Genomic DNA, 18,058 nt, shown 5'->3' with positions numbered 1-18,058 from the left:
CTCATGTACAATTTTCAGAATCTTAAACACACACGTCCCTACTATGAGTCATATGTTCATAGGTGCCATTCAATGGAGAAAAGTTATATGAATTCTATTTTTGAAATCAAACAAAATACAGATATTACTATAAAAATAATGTCTCCCCCTTGTGGTAAAAATTGAAAATACATTCTATGGGAAAACACTAATAAGGCACTTGGTATTACTTCTTAAAAATTATTTTCATAATATTTCATGTGAATCTCTTATGTTATCCTTTAAATAATATATAATATTTGCAAACAATATGCTTAGAGGTAGTTTCCCAGTTTTTTTTTTAATTCAGCATTGTCCAGATTCAATTTGGATAATATTCTTTATAGCAAAAAGCTTTGCTAGAACTGTCACAACAAAAGATCAGAGTTCAAAGGAATCAAGGTTACCCACAGTATAAAGATAACATGATAGGTCAACAAAAAGGGATGGCCTTATTCAAAGGCATCTACTTATATGAGATTACAGGGATATCAGGAAGGTTTCCTACCTCTCAAAGTTCAATCTTAAAAATTTGAAAATCCACCATTGGAAATTAATTAATTTCTTTGAATTGATTCTATCCAATTTTAATTTATTAATATAAAGATGCTGGAAAGGACATTTTCTTCATTTTAGATATCCAATGGTGAAAATGAAGTCACTTATCTGAGTTATAAATGCAACCTAACTTTCTTATTCCAGGTTCCTATTCCCATCCTTAACCTTCCGTATTTCTTCCTATTAAGTCACCAGGCAATGATAATTCCATGTTTCACTGACCTTTCACTGATTATAAAATAATGTAAGTGGTTTTTGAAAGTAAACTTAATTCCATTTTCAGACTTTTAAATTAAAAGTGGCTCAGTTGGATACTGTCTCTTAAACACAGTAATATAAATATTAGTATCTTGGCTAAAATGAATTATTGACAATTTTAATACATGTTGCACAGTACATATTAATATAGAAAAATACATGTTATCAGCAGCATAATGTTGACCATGTTCTAATCCATTCCACCTGCTCAAATATTAGTGCAAATAATTATATATTTGTAATGCATCACTGCTGTCTAGCGCAAATCTATGCCTTCTGAATAAATGACTTTCCTAAGGTTGTTTGCTGTTTGGAGTATGATGTGATATATTCCTATTTAAATTGGCTTTGTATTGTGAGGCAGACAGCAACCTTCTAAACCACTTAGAAAACAAATAAGGTGGTGTTTAATTACTTGTCTCCCCCCCGACAGATATTGAATCATATGAACTTAAGTTTCCTGATACCCACCAAATAATAGTGAAAAAATATACAGGGCCTAATTTAAAAATATGAATTTTGTTAAGCCCAGGGTTATCAGCCTAACTACTCCAATTCACCAATTAAAATTCTTGATCTCTAATGTGTCAATTTTCTCTTCTCCCTGAATTTAGAAAAAGAAATGGTAGTAGCAACAAAAGGTAGATTTAAAGCAATTTTTTAAAAACTTAACATATAATTTTGATTATATAAAAATGACTTCTGATTGCTAATATACTAAATACTTTTTGCCCTACATTAACCATTTAAAAGCTACCAGTGCACTAAACAGCTAACAGAATTAGCAAGTTTATGACATTCAAAGTAGTCTGTTTTAAAACAGAAATACTGATTTCCTCTTATTTTTTTAAGAAGAGCTGATATTTTTTCTTGTGTTCCAAAATGTGATATAAAAATACCTGAACTCTTTATATTGCAGATATTACTAAGTAGAAACAGTGTCATGGTTATATAAAATAACACTAAGGAAAACTTGGGAATGGACAGATTTCTATTAGGTGAAAACCTAAGATTTTATTAAAATTTCATGACTACTTAATTTTAAAAAGCAAATTGAAAAAGTATGACCACATGTTGAACACATTAAAAAAAAAAAACAGTAATTTTGATACTGACCTTGGATTCAATTTCATAATCTATTACTTCATAGTGAGAATTAAATACTAGATGAAGAGAAAATTAAATTAAGCAAAACTAATCAATCGCCATATTAAAGAACCTATTTAATATTACATAAGGAAAATAATATACAGATCTAACATTGAGAAAGACTTAAGATTTAAATATGACAGATCTTGACAGTATTTTATGCCTTAAGTTTTTCACCTACCAAATGGAAACAGTACCCAAATCCTAGGGTTGGTTTAGATTCAAATATGATAATATATACAAAAGACATAGCATTGTGCATGGGATTTAAGTTCAATAAATGTAGCAATAATTATCTACAAAGGTAATGCATTAATTTTTAAAATTTTTATGTTCACTTCATGTAGAATTATTTAGTCTGACAATATGGACTGTCTTTTCTTCCAAAGTAGACAATGTATTACAGATAAGTCTTCTCAAGCAGAAAGAAAGAGTATAGGAACTGAATATAATTAATCTAATTGGATGAAAGCATCAACTGCTTTCTTTGTGTCAAATTCTCCACTAGAAATCAGAATTCAGTATGATTCTGGAAAATATTTCACACTTCTCAGATATCAGTGGGAAAGATATTGTGGGCAATGACAATACTTTTGTCTTAAAACCATGTTAATCTCCAGATGTGAGCTTCTAATCTCCAGAAGTGAGTATGCATCGAGTGAACCTTGCTATCTTCCACATACAGTTGCAGCAGATATGCCTTATTCATTTCAAGGATTTTGTGACATTTCAGGAAGCAATATTACTTTATCTGGATAAAAGTATTCACTATCATAGGTGAGAGGAAGGCATCGTAAGGAATCAGTAAATTATTCAATTGGAATCTACTGTTTGATAATTAAATTGTTCCACTATGAGTGAGAAGGCTAGTATTCAAAAAGTAAAATATTTAGAAGTGAAAGAGGAAAAAAGTGATTTCAAATATAACATTAATTCTGCTTTAAAGTAAAATTTTATTTACTCTTTAAATTAACCTACTTTAGCAGCTCTTTTTACAACAAAGATGATCATAAGGACTTGTAGTCATGATTCTCAAAATGAGGCCAATAAATGTCTTGGAATGGTCAAATGGTCACCTGTCTAAAGATCCACCTAGCTGTAGGTGCGGTGGTGCATGCCTGCAACCCAGCTGCATGGGAGGCTGAAGCAGAAGGCTCTCGAGTTCAAAGCCAGCCTCAGCAAAACTCAGTGAGACCCTTTATCTAAATAAAATACAAAAAAGGGCTGGGCATATAGCTCAGTGGTTGAGTGCCCCTGAGTTCAATCCCTGGTACTCTCCCAACCCCCAAAAAGGATCCATCTAGTTGTTATAATTCTTCATAAGGACTGTTCGTCTACTCTGGTTGACTGTCATTTTCAATATTATAATTTTACAGAGGCTAAACTTCCTTCTTAAACCAGTGTTCTGTACTTCACAAACTATAAGTTTCGAAAAAACAATTTGCTGTGTTTTAGAGTATATTTTCAACTTTGATACGTTACCTAGATAATACATACAGCTCATGTGAAATTGGAATACTCAAGGATTGCCCTTATTTAAATGTTGGTAAAAGTTATTAAGTTTTATTATCTCTACCTAAAACTTTACTGTGTATATAAAAACATTTCATTTATTGATCATTTTTTCTTGAGTCATAAATTTTGGATTATGATTCTTTTGTTGATCATCATACATGAAAATACTTTAAGATCAGAATACAAAGAATGCTTATTGCTTCACACAACATCTTTTTTTCTTCTTAGAGAAAAACCTATGTTTAGTCTAAATTTCTAATCTTGGTTATACAGTTAAGTACTTTTCTGCTTAAAAAAAAAAGGAAGTGAGAAGACCTGTGCTATGAAAAATAAGGAATATCTTAACATTTTAAATGAAAAAATCATTTATCAGTATGGATGTCCTTAAAATATAGAGTGAAATGAAATAAACAATCACAGGGCATTTGTTTATTGAGGATTAATGTTAACACTTCTAAATCAAGTATTCACTCATAAATTTTCTTTGTCATTGTCCTGTCAATGGACATAATGGAAAATATTGCACAGAACTCAAGCAAGGAAATGATAATTAACAAAATATCTAAGCAACAAGTATATGCTTTACATTTTGAAAATTAATCCCCAAACAAAATAATCTGAAGTGCTTCTGATTCGGAAGTCTTAAAGTGTTATCTCATGTTTTATTTGAGATTTTTTCTTTTTTTTTTCTTTTTTTTTTTTACAAATTGACACTGTACAAAGAGTTCAAATGGCCAGTAAAACTACTGCCTTAAAAGTTGGCTTTAAGTAACAGAGGTATAATTGGAATTCACATCAGAGCTTTCTAAAATGGCAATAGTACAAGCCTATGACTTTTTCTGGTATCCAAAACCTCTTCTGGCTCTCCCTTGGCTAAGGAACAGAAATCTGGAAAGCCTTCTAAAGTTGCCACAATGTCCTAAAATGCTTTGATGAAAGTTGGCATACTGCATTTCCCTTGCTTACCTTGATAACACTGGGCTAAACAGAAAATGAAGAAAATTCAGTCAACAGTAACTTAAACAGTAGTTAGCTCTGGGCCTGGGAGGGAGGTTTGGTAAAGTTGACCATTCAGAATCAGGTTCTTAGAAGAAAAGCAGTTTTCCAAAATTAGGCCAAAAAGCCTATATTAAAGAAAAAAATGTCAAGAATGAATTGAACATTGAAGTTTATATGGTTCCTAGAAGACTATAAACAACAGAATGGAAGATGAAACACTACATTTAATTAGAAAGCATTCTCACGGGGCAAGATTATAAGGTTTATAAAGTAATGGTCTGAATTTTTGATCTTCAGATTTTTGTAAGTGATTTATCATGTCATCGTATTAAGCCAATTTGATTAAGTAGGAATAACTTTAGAAATGCCTTGAAAAAGGACAATGAAAAAACCTAGAGACCTCAAAAGTAAACAGTATTTGCAAAGCTTGTCTCCAGACTTAGAATATATGTTATCTATCAATTCCCAATTCCTCTTAAAATAGACTACCTACAGGTTTAACTATCCCATCTTATTCAAGTTTAGCATTATGACAGAAATCTTAAAGGATTGCATTGTTGCTAAATTGTCAATATTTCTCATATGCACCATTTCAACTATACCTCACTTTTTTACTTTCATTATAATATTAAAATAATGAATAAATATGGTCCTTTAGTTAAGGAAGGTCTACAACCTTATCTTAAGTGAAATATAAAATAAGGTAGTTTTATTAATTTCTTGCTAGAATTGGTTTAAGATTTACCAAATAAGAAAAACAGCAAACTTTACTTTTATCCAGAAATCAGATATATTCTGATTCACTTAGTCTACATAAAACATTTTATCATTTTAGTTTAGTTTATAACATTTTTCTTGGAATAGTACTGTTGTACGTCAGAAAAAACTCCAATCAACCAATTACAGAAATTATGCTTATTGTTTATCTTTGGAAAGAGGCAAAAAATTATGTAGGAAAACTTAAAATAATTTGATTAACAATTGCCAGTGCTGAAAAGATCATTAAAATTTGGTGAATAATAAATGTGGTTTTGTTATATTTCACCTATTACTGATGAAAAATGGGATGGTAAATTTTCAAGATGGAATATGTTAAAGAACCAGAACCAGAACACTGGTAAAATTTTGTTTGCTTTCTGACACCAACATTTTCTAGGATGAAAACAGTGACATGTAGTTTTACAGAATCTGAAAATTATAAAATAAGAATGGAATTAAAATTCAACTTAAGAAGATAAAAAGTAAAATACAGCTAGGGGGTCCAAATTTCAAATGAAACTTCAAACATAAGTATGGCTGCTGTTTTCTTCCAGTCATTTTTCCATAAAATGTTGGCTGTGTCATAAGGAATCTCCTGTGCTTTCTATCATCTGAGGCCTGCTGAAGTACAACACACTTTCTTTGTAAATTCAAACTCAGCTGAAGTGTCGAGCAAGGCGAGCAGATCTATAGTCAGCACGAAGTTGTACGAAGGAGTGAAGTATGTTCTTATCCAGATTAGCGAGTTGTTCTCCTGAGCAGACTTGCTTTAAATTATCTGGGGCAACTACCAGAAGATTGCAAAGTGCATGCAGAGTATCAAAAAGATGTAATACCATTGGAATCTGAATTGAGAGAAGGAAAAAAAATAACAGTAACAAAATAATTTCCCACTTCATAATCAGTTTTGCAATTTTTTCTCACATACTGTCAGTCAGGACTTACTACTATGGAAATTCAAAACATTAGAATTTTTAAGCCTCCTAAAGCATTAAAACTCAAAGATTTCCAGTTACCAAAGCACTACAAACTTATGGAAAGATTTATATTATGCCAATTTTCTCGATACTATGTAATTTGATAGACTACAAATAGTTATCAATAATACAGCAAATTTTAAAAAATAATTCAAATTTTAAAAATTTAGGGGAAAAATTATCTGAGACATATATTAAAAAAAAGAATATTATTTTTCTAATATGTGACATACACAGCATTAGCCATGACTGTCAATAAGGCCATTTGAACTACTATGCAACTGAAATATGAACTTGTCTGAAATAAAACACAACGAAAAAGTGTTTTAATACTGCACATATGATTGGAGCACATTATGATATGATGGATCCCATCTCATTACAATATCAACAAAAGTTATAATTTTTTAAATAATCATTATAATAAGATTTAAATGACCTGACTTATGTTCCTAACCTTATTTACAAGTTTGATATTTGTGTATACATACCTTGAAGTCTTTGGCACACTTTCTATATTCAGCTACATCACAAATTGCTAACATGCCACCCATACAACTGTAGGAATATTGTTGAAGATGCTCATAAATAAGTCGATGAAAACGTACGCCGAGTTCCATTAAAACTGTATCCACATTCTTCCCATCCATGGAATTTTTAATCTTCTCCACTTGTTTTCTCACATATGCACAGACTTTTACACAGGCCTGTAAAAGTTTTTCTACGCTTATTATATAGTTTATGTACATCAGTTTAGTTAAGGAGAAAATGTACATTATTTTTCCTTAAATGCTAAGTATAAAAGAAGAAAACTTAAGGTGTAGTAAGATACACTGATAAAAAATATTAAATAATTACCAAAGCAGATACTTTTTATTAACAAATAAAACAGTTCTACTCACATTAGTATATTGTATCAAAACATTGTTTTCATCTTCTGGTTTAAAATCTGTTTTCTTTTGTTCTGCTGCCAAGATATGCTTCATTTGTCCAATCATACAATTTAATGTCCTAGAGAATTAAGAATACAATATATTTGATCTATTTAATTTATTCAATATTGACTTTTATTTATCTGTGCTAACTTAAAATTATTTCAAATCAACATAAAACTATTTTGTAATTGGTAAACTTTAGATTTTAGAAAAAGTCTTGACACCAAAAAGTTCATAATTTTACTGACTTCTGGCTCAAAATAGGCAAAGATTCTTTCCACAATGCTTTATTTAAGAAAATCTTTAAGACCTTACAAGCCTGTCCCTAAACTTATTTTCTCACAAGGGATCTTCAAAGGCAAAATGAGGCAGAGAGAGTATTTAAGAAGGTGGGATGACCAGTTTAAGAATGGCCAAGGTAACAAAATGTATCCCATTTATTTACAATTAAAAAAAAAAAAGAATGGCCAAGGTTTGGGGCAGCAGGTGGGAACATGAGTCTCATTGTTTAGGGATAATCAGGAAAATGGAGAAGTGCTACTAAAGGTCCAACTGAGAAATGAGTGCATGGATTTCTAACAGTACCAATTATACATTAGTTACGTGATATTCTCCAACTGCAAGCAGTCATTCAATTACAGGAATAAAAGAGATCACAATGGCCCAGAATTTAGGGTCTATAAGAAAGTTGTAGTTGAAGGAAGTAGATTTTAGAGTAAATATGGGGCAGTAATTTAAGAGATGGACTATGTGATTTGGGCACAATAACAAATGAAGTAAAGTTAGGAAAAAAATAACAGACTGACCCAAGAAGAAAAGAGTAAAGGACAGAGGTCCTGCTGAGATCAGAAAACAGGCATGTGGAGAATTAAGATGTTGGTAAAATAGGAGGTTTGGAGTTAGTTTAAAAAAAAAGTAGGTGTGGAGTAGGACATTCTGGTTTAAGGTTTTTGTTACCAATGATAACAAGGCCCAATGAGGCATAGAATAGATATTTAAGGGGAGATGACTGATAAGATAAATGGTTCACACACAGAGATGTAGAAAGAATCTCACTTAAGGTAAAAAGAAAAATTATAAGACAGATGCCCAAATTCTCAATAAATGTACAGCATGAAATTAAAGACTGAAAAATGATAGGAACAAGAAAGATGTGAACTTCAAAGGCAAAAGACATTCATTTGGGCCTAATGATGGATCCTGCTCTGAAAATATCATTAGGAATGCAAGGGAACACTCAGCCCACATGTAGGGTCACACTTGAGAGACCCTCATAGACCATTGTGCCTTTAATGTAGTAAATAATAAAAACACTGAGAATAAGACATGGAAAGACAAAAAGAGATCATTCAATGTATTGATAAGACAGCTAGGTAATATATATTTCATATACTTTTGAAAATTTGACATACATCTAACCTCCCCACTTCCCAAAAGTGATTTTTTTTAAAGGTATTCTGAGACAAAGTAAGGAGAAACAAATTAATGTAAAGGATTTAGGTTAGGAAAATACATACTTGTTAGAAATAATGTTATAACATCTATAATACATATGTATACATATTATAATAAGAGTAAATGAAGTTCTATCTATGTATAATATGATATGATCCTGACTAAAAACAAAGGATTATTATATATCAACAAATTAGGTAAAGAGAAGAAATGGATAAATTCCTAGAAACATGTAACCAACTAAAAACAAATGATGAAGAAATTAGAACATACGAACAGACAGTAATGAGAAAAGAGATTAAACTGGCAGTCAAAGACCTCTCAACAAAGATAAGCCTATGACCAGATGGCTTCACTGGTTAATGTTACCAACCGTTTAAAGAATTAACACCAATCCTTCTCAAACTCTTCCAAAAAAATGGGAGAGGGAAACACTTCCAAGTTCATTTAACAAGGAAAGCAAACTGTGATACTGAAGCTAGACAAAGACACTATAGGAAACGTATAGGCCAATATCCCAGATGAACTGAGCTGTTTAAAAAAAAAAAAAAAAAAAAACTGAATTCAAAAGCACACTGAAAGGATCATACGCCATGATCAAGCAGGATTTATTCCTGGGATACAAGAATGAGTCAACATAAGCAAATCAATAAATATGATATACCAAATTAACAGAATGAAGGGTAGACATGATAATTTGAAGAGATACAAAAAGAGCATTTGGCAAAATTTAAAATTCTTTAAAATAAAAATTCTCAACAAATTTAGGTACAGAAGGAATATACTTCAACATAATATAAGACATATATGATGAGCCTATAAACAACATTACTGTTAACAGTGAAAAGCTGAAAGCTTTTCCTTGAAGAGCAGAAAAGAGACAAGGATGTCCACTCTCATCATTTGTATTCACTGTAGTAGTAGAAATACTAACCTGAACAATTTAAGCTATAAAAAGAAATAAAAGATATCCAAACAGGAATGGGAGAAGTGAAATTGCCTCTTCAGTGACATGTTACTATATAAGAAAACCCTAAAAACTCCATCAAAAAACTGCTAGAACTAAAGAATGAATTCGGTAAGGTTACAAGATGCAAAATCAATATACAAAAAATCAATTGTGTTTGTATACACTAACAGTGAATTATCCAAAAAGGAAATTAAGGGGAAAAAAATCCCATTTACAGTAGCATTAAAAAGAATAAAATACTTAGGAATTCAGTTAACTACGTAAGTAAAAGGCCTGCACACTGAAAACTATAAAACTTTTCTGAAAAAAAAAAAAAAAAGAGAGAGATATAAATGAAAATACATCCCATGTTCATGGATTGTAAAAATTAACACTGTTAAAATGTTCATACTGTCCAAAGTGATAATACAGACTCAATATATTCCCTATCAAAATTCCAATCACAGTTTTCAGAGATAGAAAAAAGCAATTAAAAAATTCATATGGATTCACAAAAATCTTGAATAGCCAAAACAATCTTGAACGAGAAGAACAAAACTAGAGGAATCATACTTCCTAAATTCAACTCATCTTTGACAAGGCTGCCAAGGATACACAATAGAGAATGAATAGCCTCAGTTTTATGGTGCTATAAAAACTGGTTGTCCACATATGGAAGAATAAAATTGTACCTTTACCTCCACCACATATACAAAATCAGTTCGAAATGGAGACTTTAACATGAGACCTTAAGATGCAAAACTTAAGAAGAAAACGTAAAAAGCTTCTTGACGTGGGTTCTAACAATGGTTTTTTGATATGTCCCTAGAAGCACAAAAAATAAAGCAAAAATATACAAGTAAGAGAAATAAAAATAAAGAACTTCTGTTCAGCAAAGAAAATAACTAACATAGTAAAGAGACAACCTACAGATAGAGGCAAATAAATTCAAAGGCATATGTCTTATAAGGGTATTCAGAGTATATAAAGAATTCAAACAACTCAACAGCAAAAAAAAAAAAAAAAAAAAAATCAAATAACACAAATTTTAAAAAAGGCAAAGGACCTGAACAAATATTTCCCAAAAGAAGACATGCAAATGAGCAATAGATAAATGAAATGTGCTCAACATCACTAGTCATCAGAAAAATGAAAATTAAAAACACAATGAGATATCACTTTATATCTCTCAGGATGGCTTGGACAAGGGATGGTAAGTGTTGGCTAGGATGTGAAGTAAAGGAAACTTCTGTATGCTAAAGTGGAAATGTAAATTGATATAGCCATCATGGAAAACAGTATGGCAATTCCTCAAAAAATTAAAAAGAGAACTCAATATTACCCAGCAAACCCACTACTGGATATATATTCAATAGAAATGAAATCAGCATCTTGAGATATGTGCTCTCCCAGGACAACTGTAGCATTATTCCCAATAGCTACAAGATGAAAACAACCTAAATGTCCAGTGAAAGATAAATCAATAAAGAAAATGTGGTATATTTAAACATGGAGCATTAATGAACCTTAAAGAAGAAAGAAATCCTGCCATTTGTGACAACATGGATGAACCTAGAAGCCATTAAACTAAATGAAATAGGTCAAATTCAGAATGACAAATACTACATGATCTTATATGTGGGAAAAAAAAAAAAAAAATCAAACCCGTAGAAGTACAGAGTAGAATGGTGGTTGCCAAGAACTAGAGGGAGGGAGTGGTAGAGAAAATAAGAAGTCAGGGTACAAACTTTCAGTTAGGCAGAATGAACAAGTTCTGGAGATCTAAAGTACAGTATGATGACTATAACTAATAATACTATATTTGTACTTTAAATTTTAAATTTGCTGAAAGAATAGATCATAGGCCTTTTCACAAGAGAAAAATGGTAACTATTTACTGATGGAAATGTTTAATTAGCTTTATTGCAATAATCATTTAATAAAGTGCAAAGATGTCACAACATATTATACACCTTAAATATAAACAAATTTCATCTGTCAATTAAACTTTAGTAAAGCTGGGAAAAACAAAGGGTAAGACAAGTCTTCAGGATTCTTTTAAACCTATTCTTCAGTAAACTAGTCTGAATAATTTTATAATATCCTTTCTCTTTCCAGTTTTATTCTTCTAATTTTTTCTTCCCCTTTATTATCACATACAATATAGTAGTTCTCAATCTTAGTGTAAAGGTTAACAGGGAGGTGATTTCTTATTACTAATAAAGTAAAAATTATTTATACTTGTGTAAGTTAGATTCTTGGTTATTTTCTAAAAACCTATATTCAAATACAGTTTCTTGAACAGAAAAGAAAGAATTACAGAAAATAAAAATATATACCCAAACCTTAGGACCATGGGTTTTAGAGTTAGAGTTCCAGCTCTACCATCATTATCTCTGTGGTCTTGAGCAAATTATTTAAGTCTCCATTTCCTCATCTGTAAAATGGAAATAGTAGTTCCTACCCAATACATGAAATAATAAAGGTAAAGGTCCTTGTATTGTGCTTGGTATATAGCAAATGCTTGATAATCAGTAGCTGATATCATCATCAATGAATATATGAACACCACAATCCCAAATAACAGACAGACTGATGTACCAATAAAAAATATAGGGAAAAGAGGGCTGGGGATACAGCTCAATTGGTAGAGTGCTTGCCTTGCAAGCACAAGGCCCTGGTTTCAATCCCCAGCACCGCAAAAAAAAAGAAAAAAAAAAAAGAAAAAAAAAAAAAAAAAACTCAGATCCCTGGGGCTCTGTATTATGAACAGGTAATTATCTTCAGTAAACATTAGAAGTACTTTTAGAAAATTATTATATTTATTTAAAATGTTTTGTACATAAGCCTGGAAGTTCTAAATAAAATATACTACTATATGTTACACACCATTTTTAAAGCAGTTTATAGTTTGTAAGCATGTAGAGTAGAGTAGGGGTACTTATAAAAAATGGTTTTTTACTGAATCTAGTTTAAAAGTATATCTAACTATACTTACTTTCAGAAATAAAACAACTTGGAGGTTCAATAAATAACATTCTAATAAGGTTGAAAGTAATATGTAAAAATAAGATCAAATGTTACAGCAAGATGGTAGAATTAAAATAAACTTTCTTCTCTAAAAAGTATTTTTGTGCTGCTATGACAGTGTTTCTACAATCTGAAAATTGCCAGAGAAAAACGGAAACTTGCCTATCGATGCCAGTATCCAATTTCATCTCCATTTGCTCAATTATTTCTTTTTTCTTCTGAAGGCATTCAGATAACTTAGGAGAAGAGCTATTGTATATTTAAAAGGGGAAAAATGACATTAATAGCTTAATTTCTAAGTTTTTCACATGCATATGTACATTATACCAACAGACATTATTTTAATTTGATCATAAATCCAAGAAGTACAAAAGAATTATATACATTCATATGCCCAGTTTATTACAGTAGTCACACTAGAAACAAATATCCATTAAAAGGAAAGGAAGAAGAGTTAAATTTGTTATTCTCATCTCTGAGGAGACAGCCCTTAGGAATACAAACATATGGTTTAATTATGGAACTATACAGTTTCCTTAATAAGTAAATAATTGGTAAAACACTAGGAAAATTCATAAGGTATCACTGGACTCTTAAGAATATAGTAAAATATTTTTGCTTATATAAGCAAAAATTTGGAGGGTAATAACCAAACCAGTTGTATTTAGCTTCCCTAAACTAAAAAAAAGCAACAACAACAAAAAACTCCTGATAATTATATTTGCTTTCTGAATGCTGCCAAAATATTAAAAACACTTGAAATATTAAAAAATAAGCAACTCAAAACACCATGTGAATTTTTTGATAAGTGGTAACAGCTCTTTAAAAAATAAATTCCCTTCAAAGTGTGATTCAGGGATCACAAGTGAACTTCACTTTTTGAGACTGTTTCAGAGGTAATCTTGGCATATCCAATGTTTACAATTAAACATACCTACAATGTTTTCTTTTATAAGAATGGTTTCTCTTGTTAACAATGTTACAACATAAAAATTGGTAAAACATTCACATATACATATTTCTTCTCATATATTTTAAAAGTTCATAAAATTGATAAAAAGATATAAACTATAAACTGAATATTAATGCCTCATCAAAATTTGCCCTATTAACCTCATAAATTTTTTGTATGTCTTTATATTATAACAAGTAGTTATAATATACTTCCAAGACCCTTGGAAGCAGTAAATTTGCTGAGTTGCACTAAGCTGTAGGGCCTCTTTCACATCAGATTTCAGTTTTAGGTTTAGGACAGATTAAGTTTTTTCAAATGCAACAAATTTAACAGCACAATAGAAAGAAAACAGGAATGCAAGGAAGAAGGAAAAGATTCCATCCTATTTGATACTTTCATGAACCTGTTTTTAAATATTATAATAAAAATATAAATATTATTTCAAATACCAATAAAAATATGACAATGTAACTAACCTTATTAGTGGCATAAGGTGATCATTAAACTGTTTGTCAAAAAGATGAAAAATTGTATTGGCCTGTTGCACAACATCCAAAAAATAGAGATTTGCATTCCTAGAATCTGAGGATGGAATTCCTAAAATTGAAAGGCACAATTGAGAATTATCTTTAAAAAAATTCATCTCAGAGGGGTGGGGGGAAGGGAAAAAATAACAATGAATCAAACAACATTGCTCTATGTAAATTTATGATTACAGAAATGGTATGCCTTTACGCCATGTACAAACAGAGAAACAACATGTATCCCATTTGTTTACAATAAAATTAAAAAAAGCAAAAAAAAAAAAAATTCATCTCAGCAACAGAAAAAGGATGTAGTTTTATATATACAATATGAATAAAATAACTTCTTTTAATTAATTGGCAATGAATTTTATAGATAGAGGAAAACTAAGCTTGTTAATAGCTTAAGATTCACCCATAGTTATATTTTATGCCCAAATTATCACCATCTTCATGATTTGCTTAGATATACCTAAAAATGAATCAATTAACAATTCATGTTGGGTTCTACCTTCTCCTGACCTTTCCCAACTCTCTGGTGCCCAATGATTCATATGTGCTATGAATAGATTCCCACCATTTTTCTTTCTTTTTGTTCTTTGTTGGTACAGAGTCTTGTACATGCTGGGAAAGTACTCTATCACATCCCTAGTCTTTTTTCCTTTTCCTTTAATTTTATTTTGAGAGCGGGTCTTGCTAATTTACCCAGGTTTGCCTCAAACTTGAGATCCTCCTGTGTCAGTCTCCTAAGTAGCTAGGATTACTGCACCCAGCTTCCATTTTTTTTTTTCTTTTTTTAATAACCAGGTCTCTTTTAAAATGTTTTTCTTATTGATCTTTCTGGTTCAAGTCTTTTTTATTGTCTATCCATCCTATATACTGCTGTCAGTAATATACCTAAAATCAACATTTCACACATGTTCTATATTATTTCCTCAAAAATACTCAAAACCTCCTATCTTAGCAAATTCCTGATATTCAGAATGATAATCAAGCCAGTCCACTGATAAAGCAGCTGACAAAAAGTCAGCTGACTTCCCTGGATTTCAGTTTCCTCCTTTCTATAAAGAATAATAGACAAATTTTAAGGTTCCCTATTAGCTCTAGATGTTTGTCCTTCTATTAAACTTAAAAGAGACTAAGAAAAATATCCATAGCTAATGACAATATGCAAGCTTAATACATAGAAGTCTTTATAGAATGATGAGGTTTTTTTTCAGTTTTAATAATGGAAAACAAAAGTGTTTTTTCCCCTGACATAAAACAAAATCATTGGTAAGAAAGCTAAAGGCTCCAACACAAACGTAGAAAAGCAAAAAATAAATAAATAAAAATCAATATATGAGTAGAAAATATCCTTTTTATTATTATAAGACAAGAAAATTAAGGCAATATTGATGTATGTCTTCAATCCCTACATTATTGAAGCTTTTAAGGAATACTGAATAGTGAATGGAAAAACTGGCACATGCATATAGGCCAGCAGTGGTATAAAACTAGTAGGGGAAAAACTCTTTAGGAAAACAGTTTATATCAAAATGAAAAAAAAAAATTAAAAAGTAAAAAATTCTGTATCAAAATTTAGAAAAAAAATATAAATAAAACATGCTTTGATCCAGTAATTTCACATTTGGGATTTTATCCAATAAAACAGTTCAATATTAGGAAAATGAACTCTATAAGGTTAATTGCAGCATTATTATACTACAAAACTGAAATGATGCAAAATATCTTTTAATAGGGTATTATAACCTTCCTTATATGTGCTCCACAGAATTTTATGCAATCATTAGAAATAACAGAAATGCGTATTAACTAGTTGTATAAGAAACACCTATGCATATGAGGAATCTTCCCACTTCCCATTCTACAAGAAAATTTTCATTCCAAATGAATACTGCCAATAAAATGAAGATATTAAGTTTCCACACTTGCTGAATAGCAAATCCTGCATACCAGACAGATTCAAATTAATGTTTTTTATTATTTTCTTTATTCTTCACATATTTGAGGTATTATTATTTCAACAAAAATTATCACATTAAGTCATTTGCAAGTGACAAAAGTTAAATATTTGATGCCAAGAGTCTATCATAATTAAGTTAAAAAATGCTTATCTATAAAGGAAAGGGGGAGGGAAGGATAGGATAAGAGAGATAAAGGCAAATTCAGTAAAGTAGAAGGAGCAGATTGAGAGGAAGAGTGGAGGGGTGAGTAAAGGGAGGCAATACAGAATTAATTCTTTAAAAAATCATGTTATGTACATATATAAATATGCCACAGGGAACTTTACCTTTATACATAGGTAGAACCAATCAAAGATAGATAAATGGACAAATGAAAGGAAGTCTAGTAGAGTAGAGGAAGGAATATAGGAGAAGGGAGGGAGGACAGGAAGAAAAATTGGGGAGGGATAAGAACGAGGAGATCATGAACTGAAATAAATTAAATGCTTATCTACATCATAAAAGTAACAACGTGAAAAAAAAATGGGTAATGATAAAGCCAGTGAACTCAAAGTGACTGAATTATGGCTAATTTTGGTTCATTATTAGAAACTTTACAGAATGTCATTTTATACAGCCTATAAAGATTTTCTGAGCATCTATGTGCTTTCTGGATGTTAGGGTACAACACTAGATAAAACAGAGTCCTACTGTTGTCTCTAGCTAGAATGCTCTAACTTTATTCAGTTTACTCTATCACTTCATTAAGCTCTCACCTCAGAGAGGCCTTTTCTGACCACTCTTTCAAAAGAAAAAATCTTATTTCTGCACCGTCCACCCTAACTTTCCATTACTATCTCTCTTGTTCAGTTTCATTTTTCTTCATTGCACTTCCTAATCATTTGTCTGTCTTTTCCACAAGAATATAAACTCCATAGGTCTGTCAGTAGACATACAGTAGGTGTTAATTGAATAAATTCTGAAGTAGAGGTAAACTAACAATTACAAAATTTCATTGTGATAAATGTTATTTTAAAAAGTTAATTCAAGCTGGCTGTAGTGGCACCCACCTGCAATCCCATGAGTTGGGAAGCTGAGGCAGGAAGATATCAAGTGTGTGAGGTCAGCCTGGGCAACTTATTGAGACTGTTTCAAAAAGGCTAGGGATGTGTAGCTCAGTGGCCCTGAGTTCAATCCCCCGTTTAAAAAAAAAAAAAGATGAGACAATGGGTATACTTCAGTTAGGGTGATTAGTAAAGGACCGAGAAGGTGACTTAGTTGAGATCAAATGGTTGAAAGGTCAGTCATGAGATGAGCTGAGGGAAAGAGCCTAAGTTAGGAAAAAGAATGAAGACCAGAGTGCCTGGAACAGTGTGGGGAAACGCGGTCGGGTAGGTGATAAGGATGAATACATAAGAGACAGATCAAAAGTCAGGTTTCTTAAAGAGTTTGTTATTGTTTTTCCCTCAAAGAGTTAATAAGTCACTAAAGGATTAAAACAAGGAAATGATAATTATACAAAGTCAGTAACCTGGCAAGAATGAACACAGAGAATCAGTGAGAAGATGGCAATTTAAACTAGAGTGGCAACAGTGGAGATGGAAAAAAGCAAATGAACGTTTACTATTTTTAGAAGGATAGTAACAGGATTTGGTGATAGGTTGGCTACAGGGGTTAATGAAAAAGGAAGAATTAGGGCAACTCTTGGGTTTGGGACTTGAGTCACATGTGATAGGCTTTACTTTTAAAGACATGTGAGAGGAACAAGTTTAGGAGGAAGATAAAGAGTTTCATTGTGGATATGCTAAATTTGAGATGCCCACTGAACAGGTGGTGAGGTCAAGAAGGCAAATGGATTAATGAGACTGTAAACTGAGGGAAGAGGTCATTATTACACTATTTATACTAATCAGTAAGCTCATAAGTACAGTTTCTTTAATTGTAAAAGAAAAAATTTAATGTTAATCTATCCTTTTCTAGACTTATTTTTAAAATATTTCCCTTTCTAAACCTAACATCAATTTCCCAACC

The 18,058-nt window shown here is 31.1% G+C and overlaps 1 protein-coding gene across 4 annotated transcripts in view; it reads right to left on the bottom strand.

Moving 5' to 3' along the window:
- Window positions 1-285: 285 nt before the first annotated feature.
- EXOC5 (exocyst complex component 5) overlaps window positions 286-18,058 on the bottom strand; it is a 69,164-nt gene continuing 51,391 nt past the window's right edge. For 2 of the 4 annotated variants that reach the window (XM_079128985.1, XM_079128984.1), the window contains 5 exons: window positions 14,034-14,154; window positions 12,765-12,851; window positions 7,136-7,244; window positions 6,725-6,940; window positions 286-6,101 (listed from right to left, as the gene is read on the bottom strand). In XM_079128985.1, the coding sequence (XP_078985111.1) occupies window positions 5,913-6,101; window positions 6,725-6,940; window positions 7,136-7,244; window positions 12,765-12,851; window positions 14,034-14,154 (722 nt within the window). In that variant the 3' untranslated portion in view covers window positions 286-5,912. Of the gene's footprint in view, window positions 6,102-6,724; window positions 6,941-7,135; window positions 7,245-11,917; window positions 12,852-14,033; window positions 14,155-18,058 lie in introns of those variants that run through there. The other 2 variants (XR_013762135.1, XR_013762136.1) reach the window with 2 other exon arrangements.

This window comes from Sciurus vulgaris (assembly GCF_902686455.1).
Source record: "Sciurus vulgaris genome assembly, chromosome: 2".
NCBI lineage: Eukaryota > Metazoa > Chordata > Mammalia > Rodentia > Sciuridae > Sciurus > Sciurus vulgaris.
Note: the sequence above shows the minus strand (reverse complement) of the source record. Positions and strands in the feature narration are given on the sequence as shown.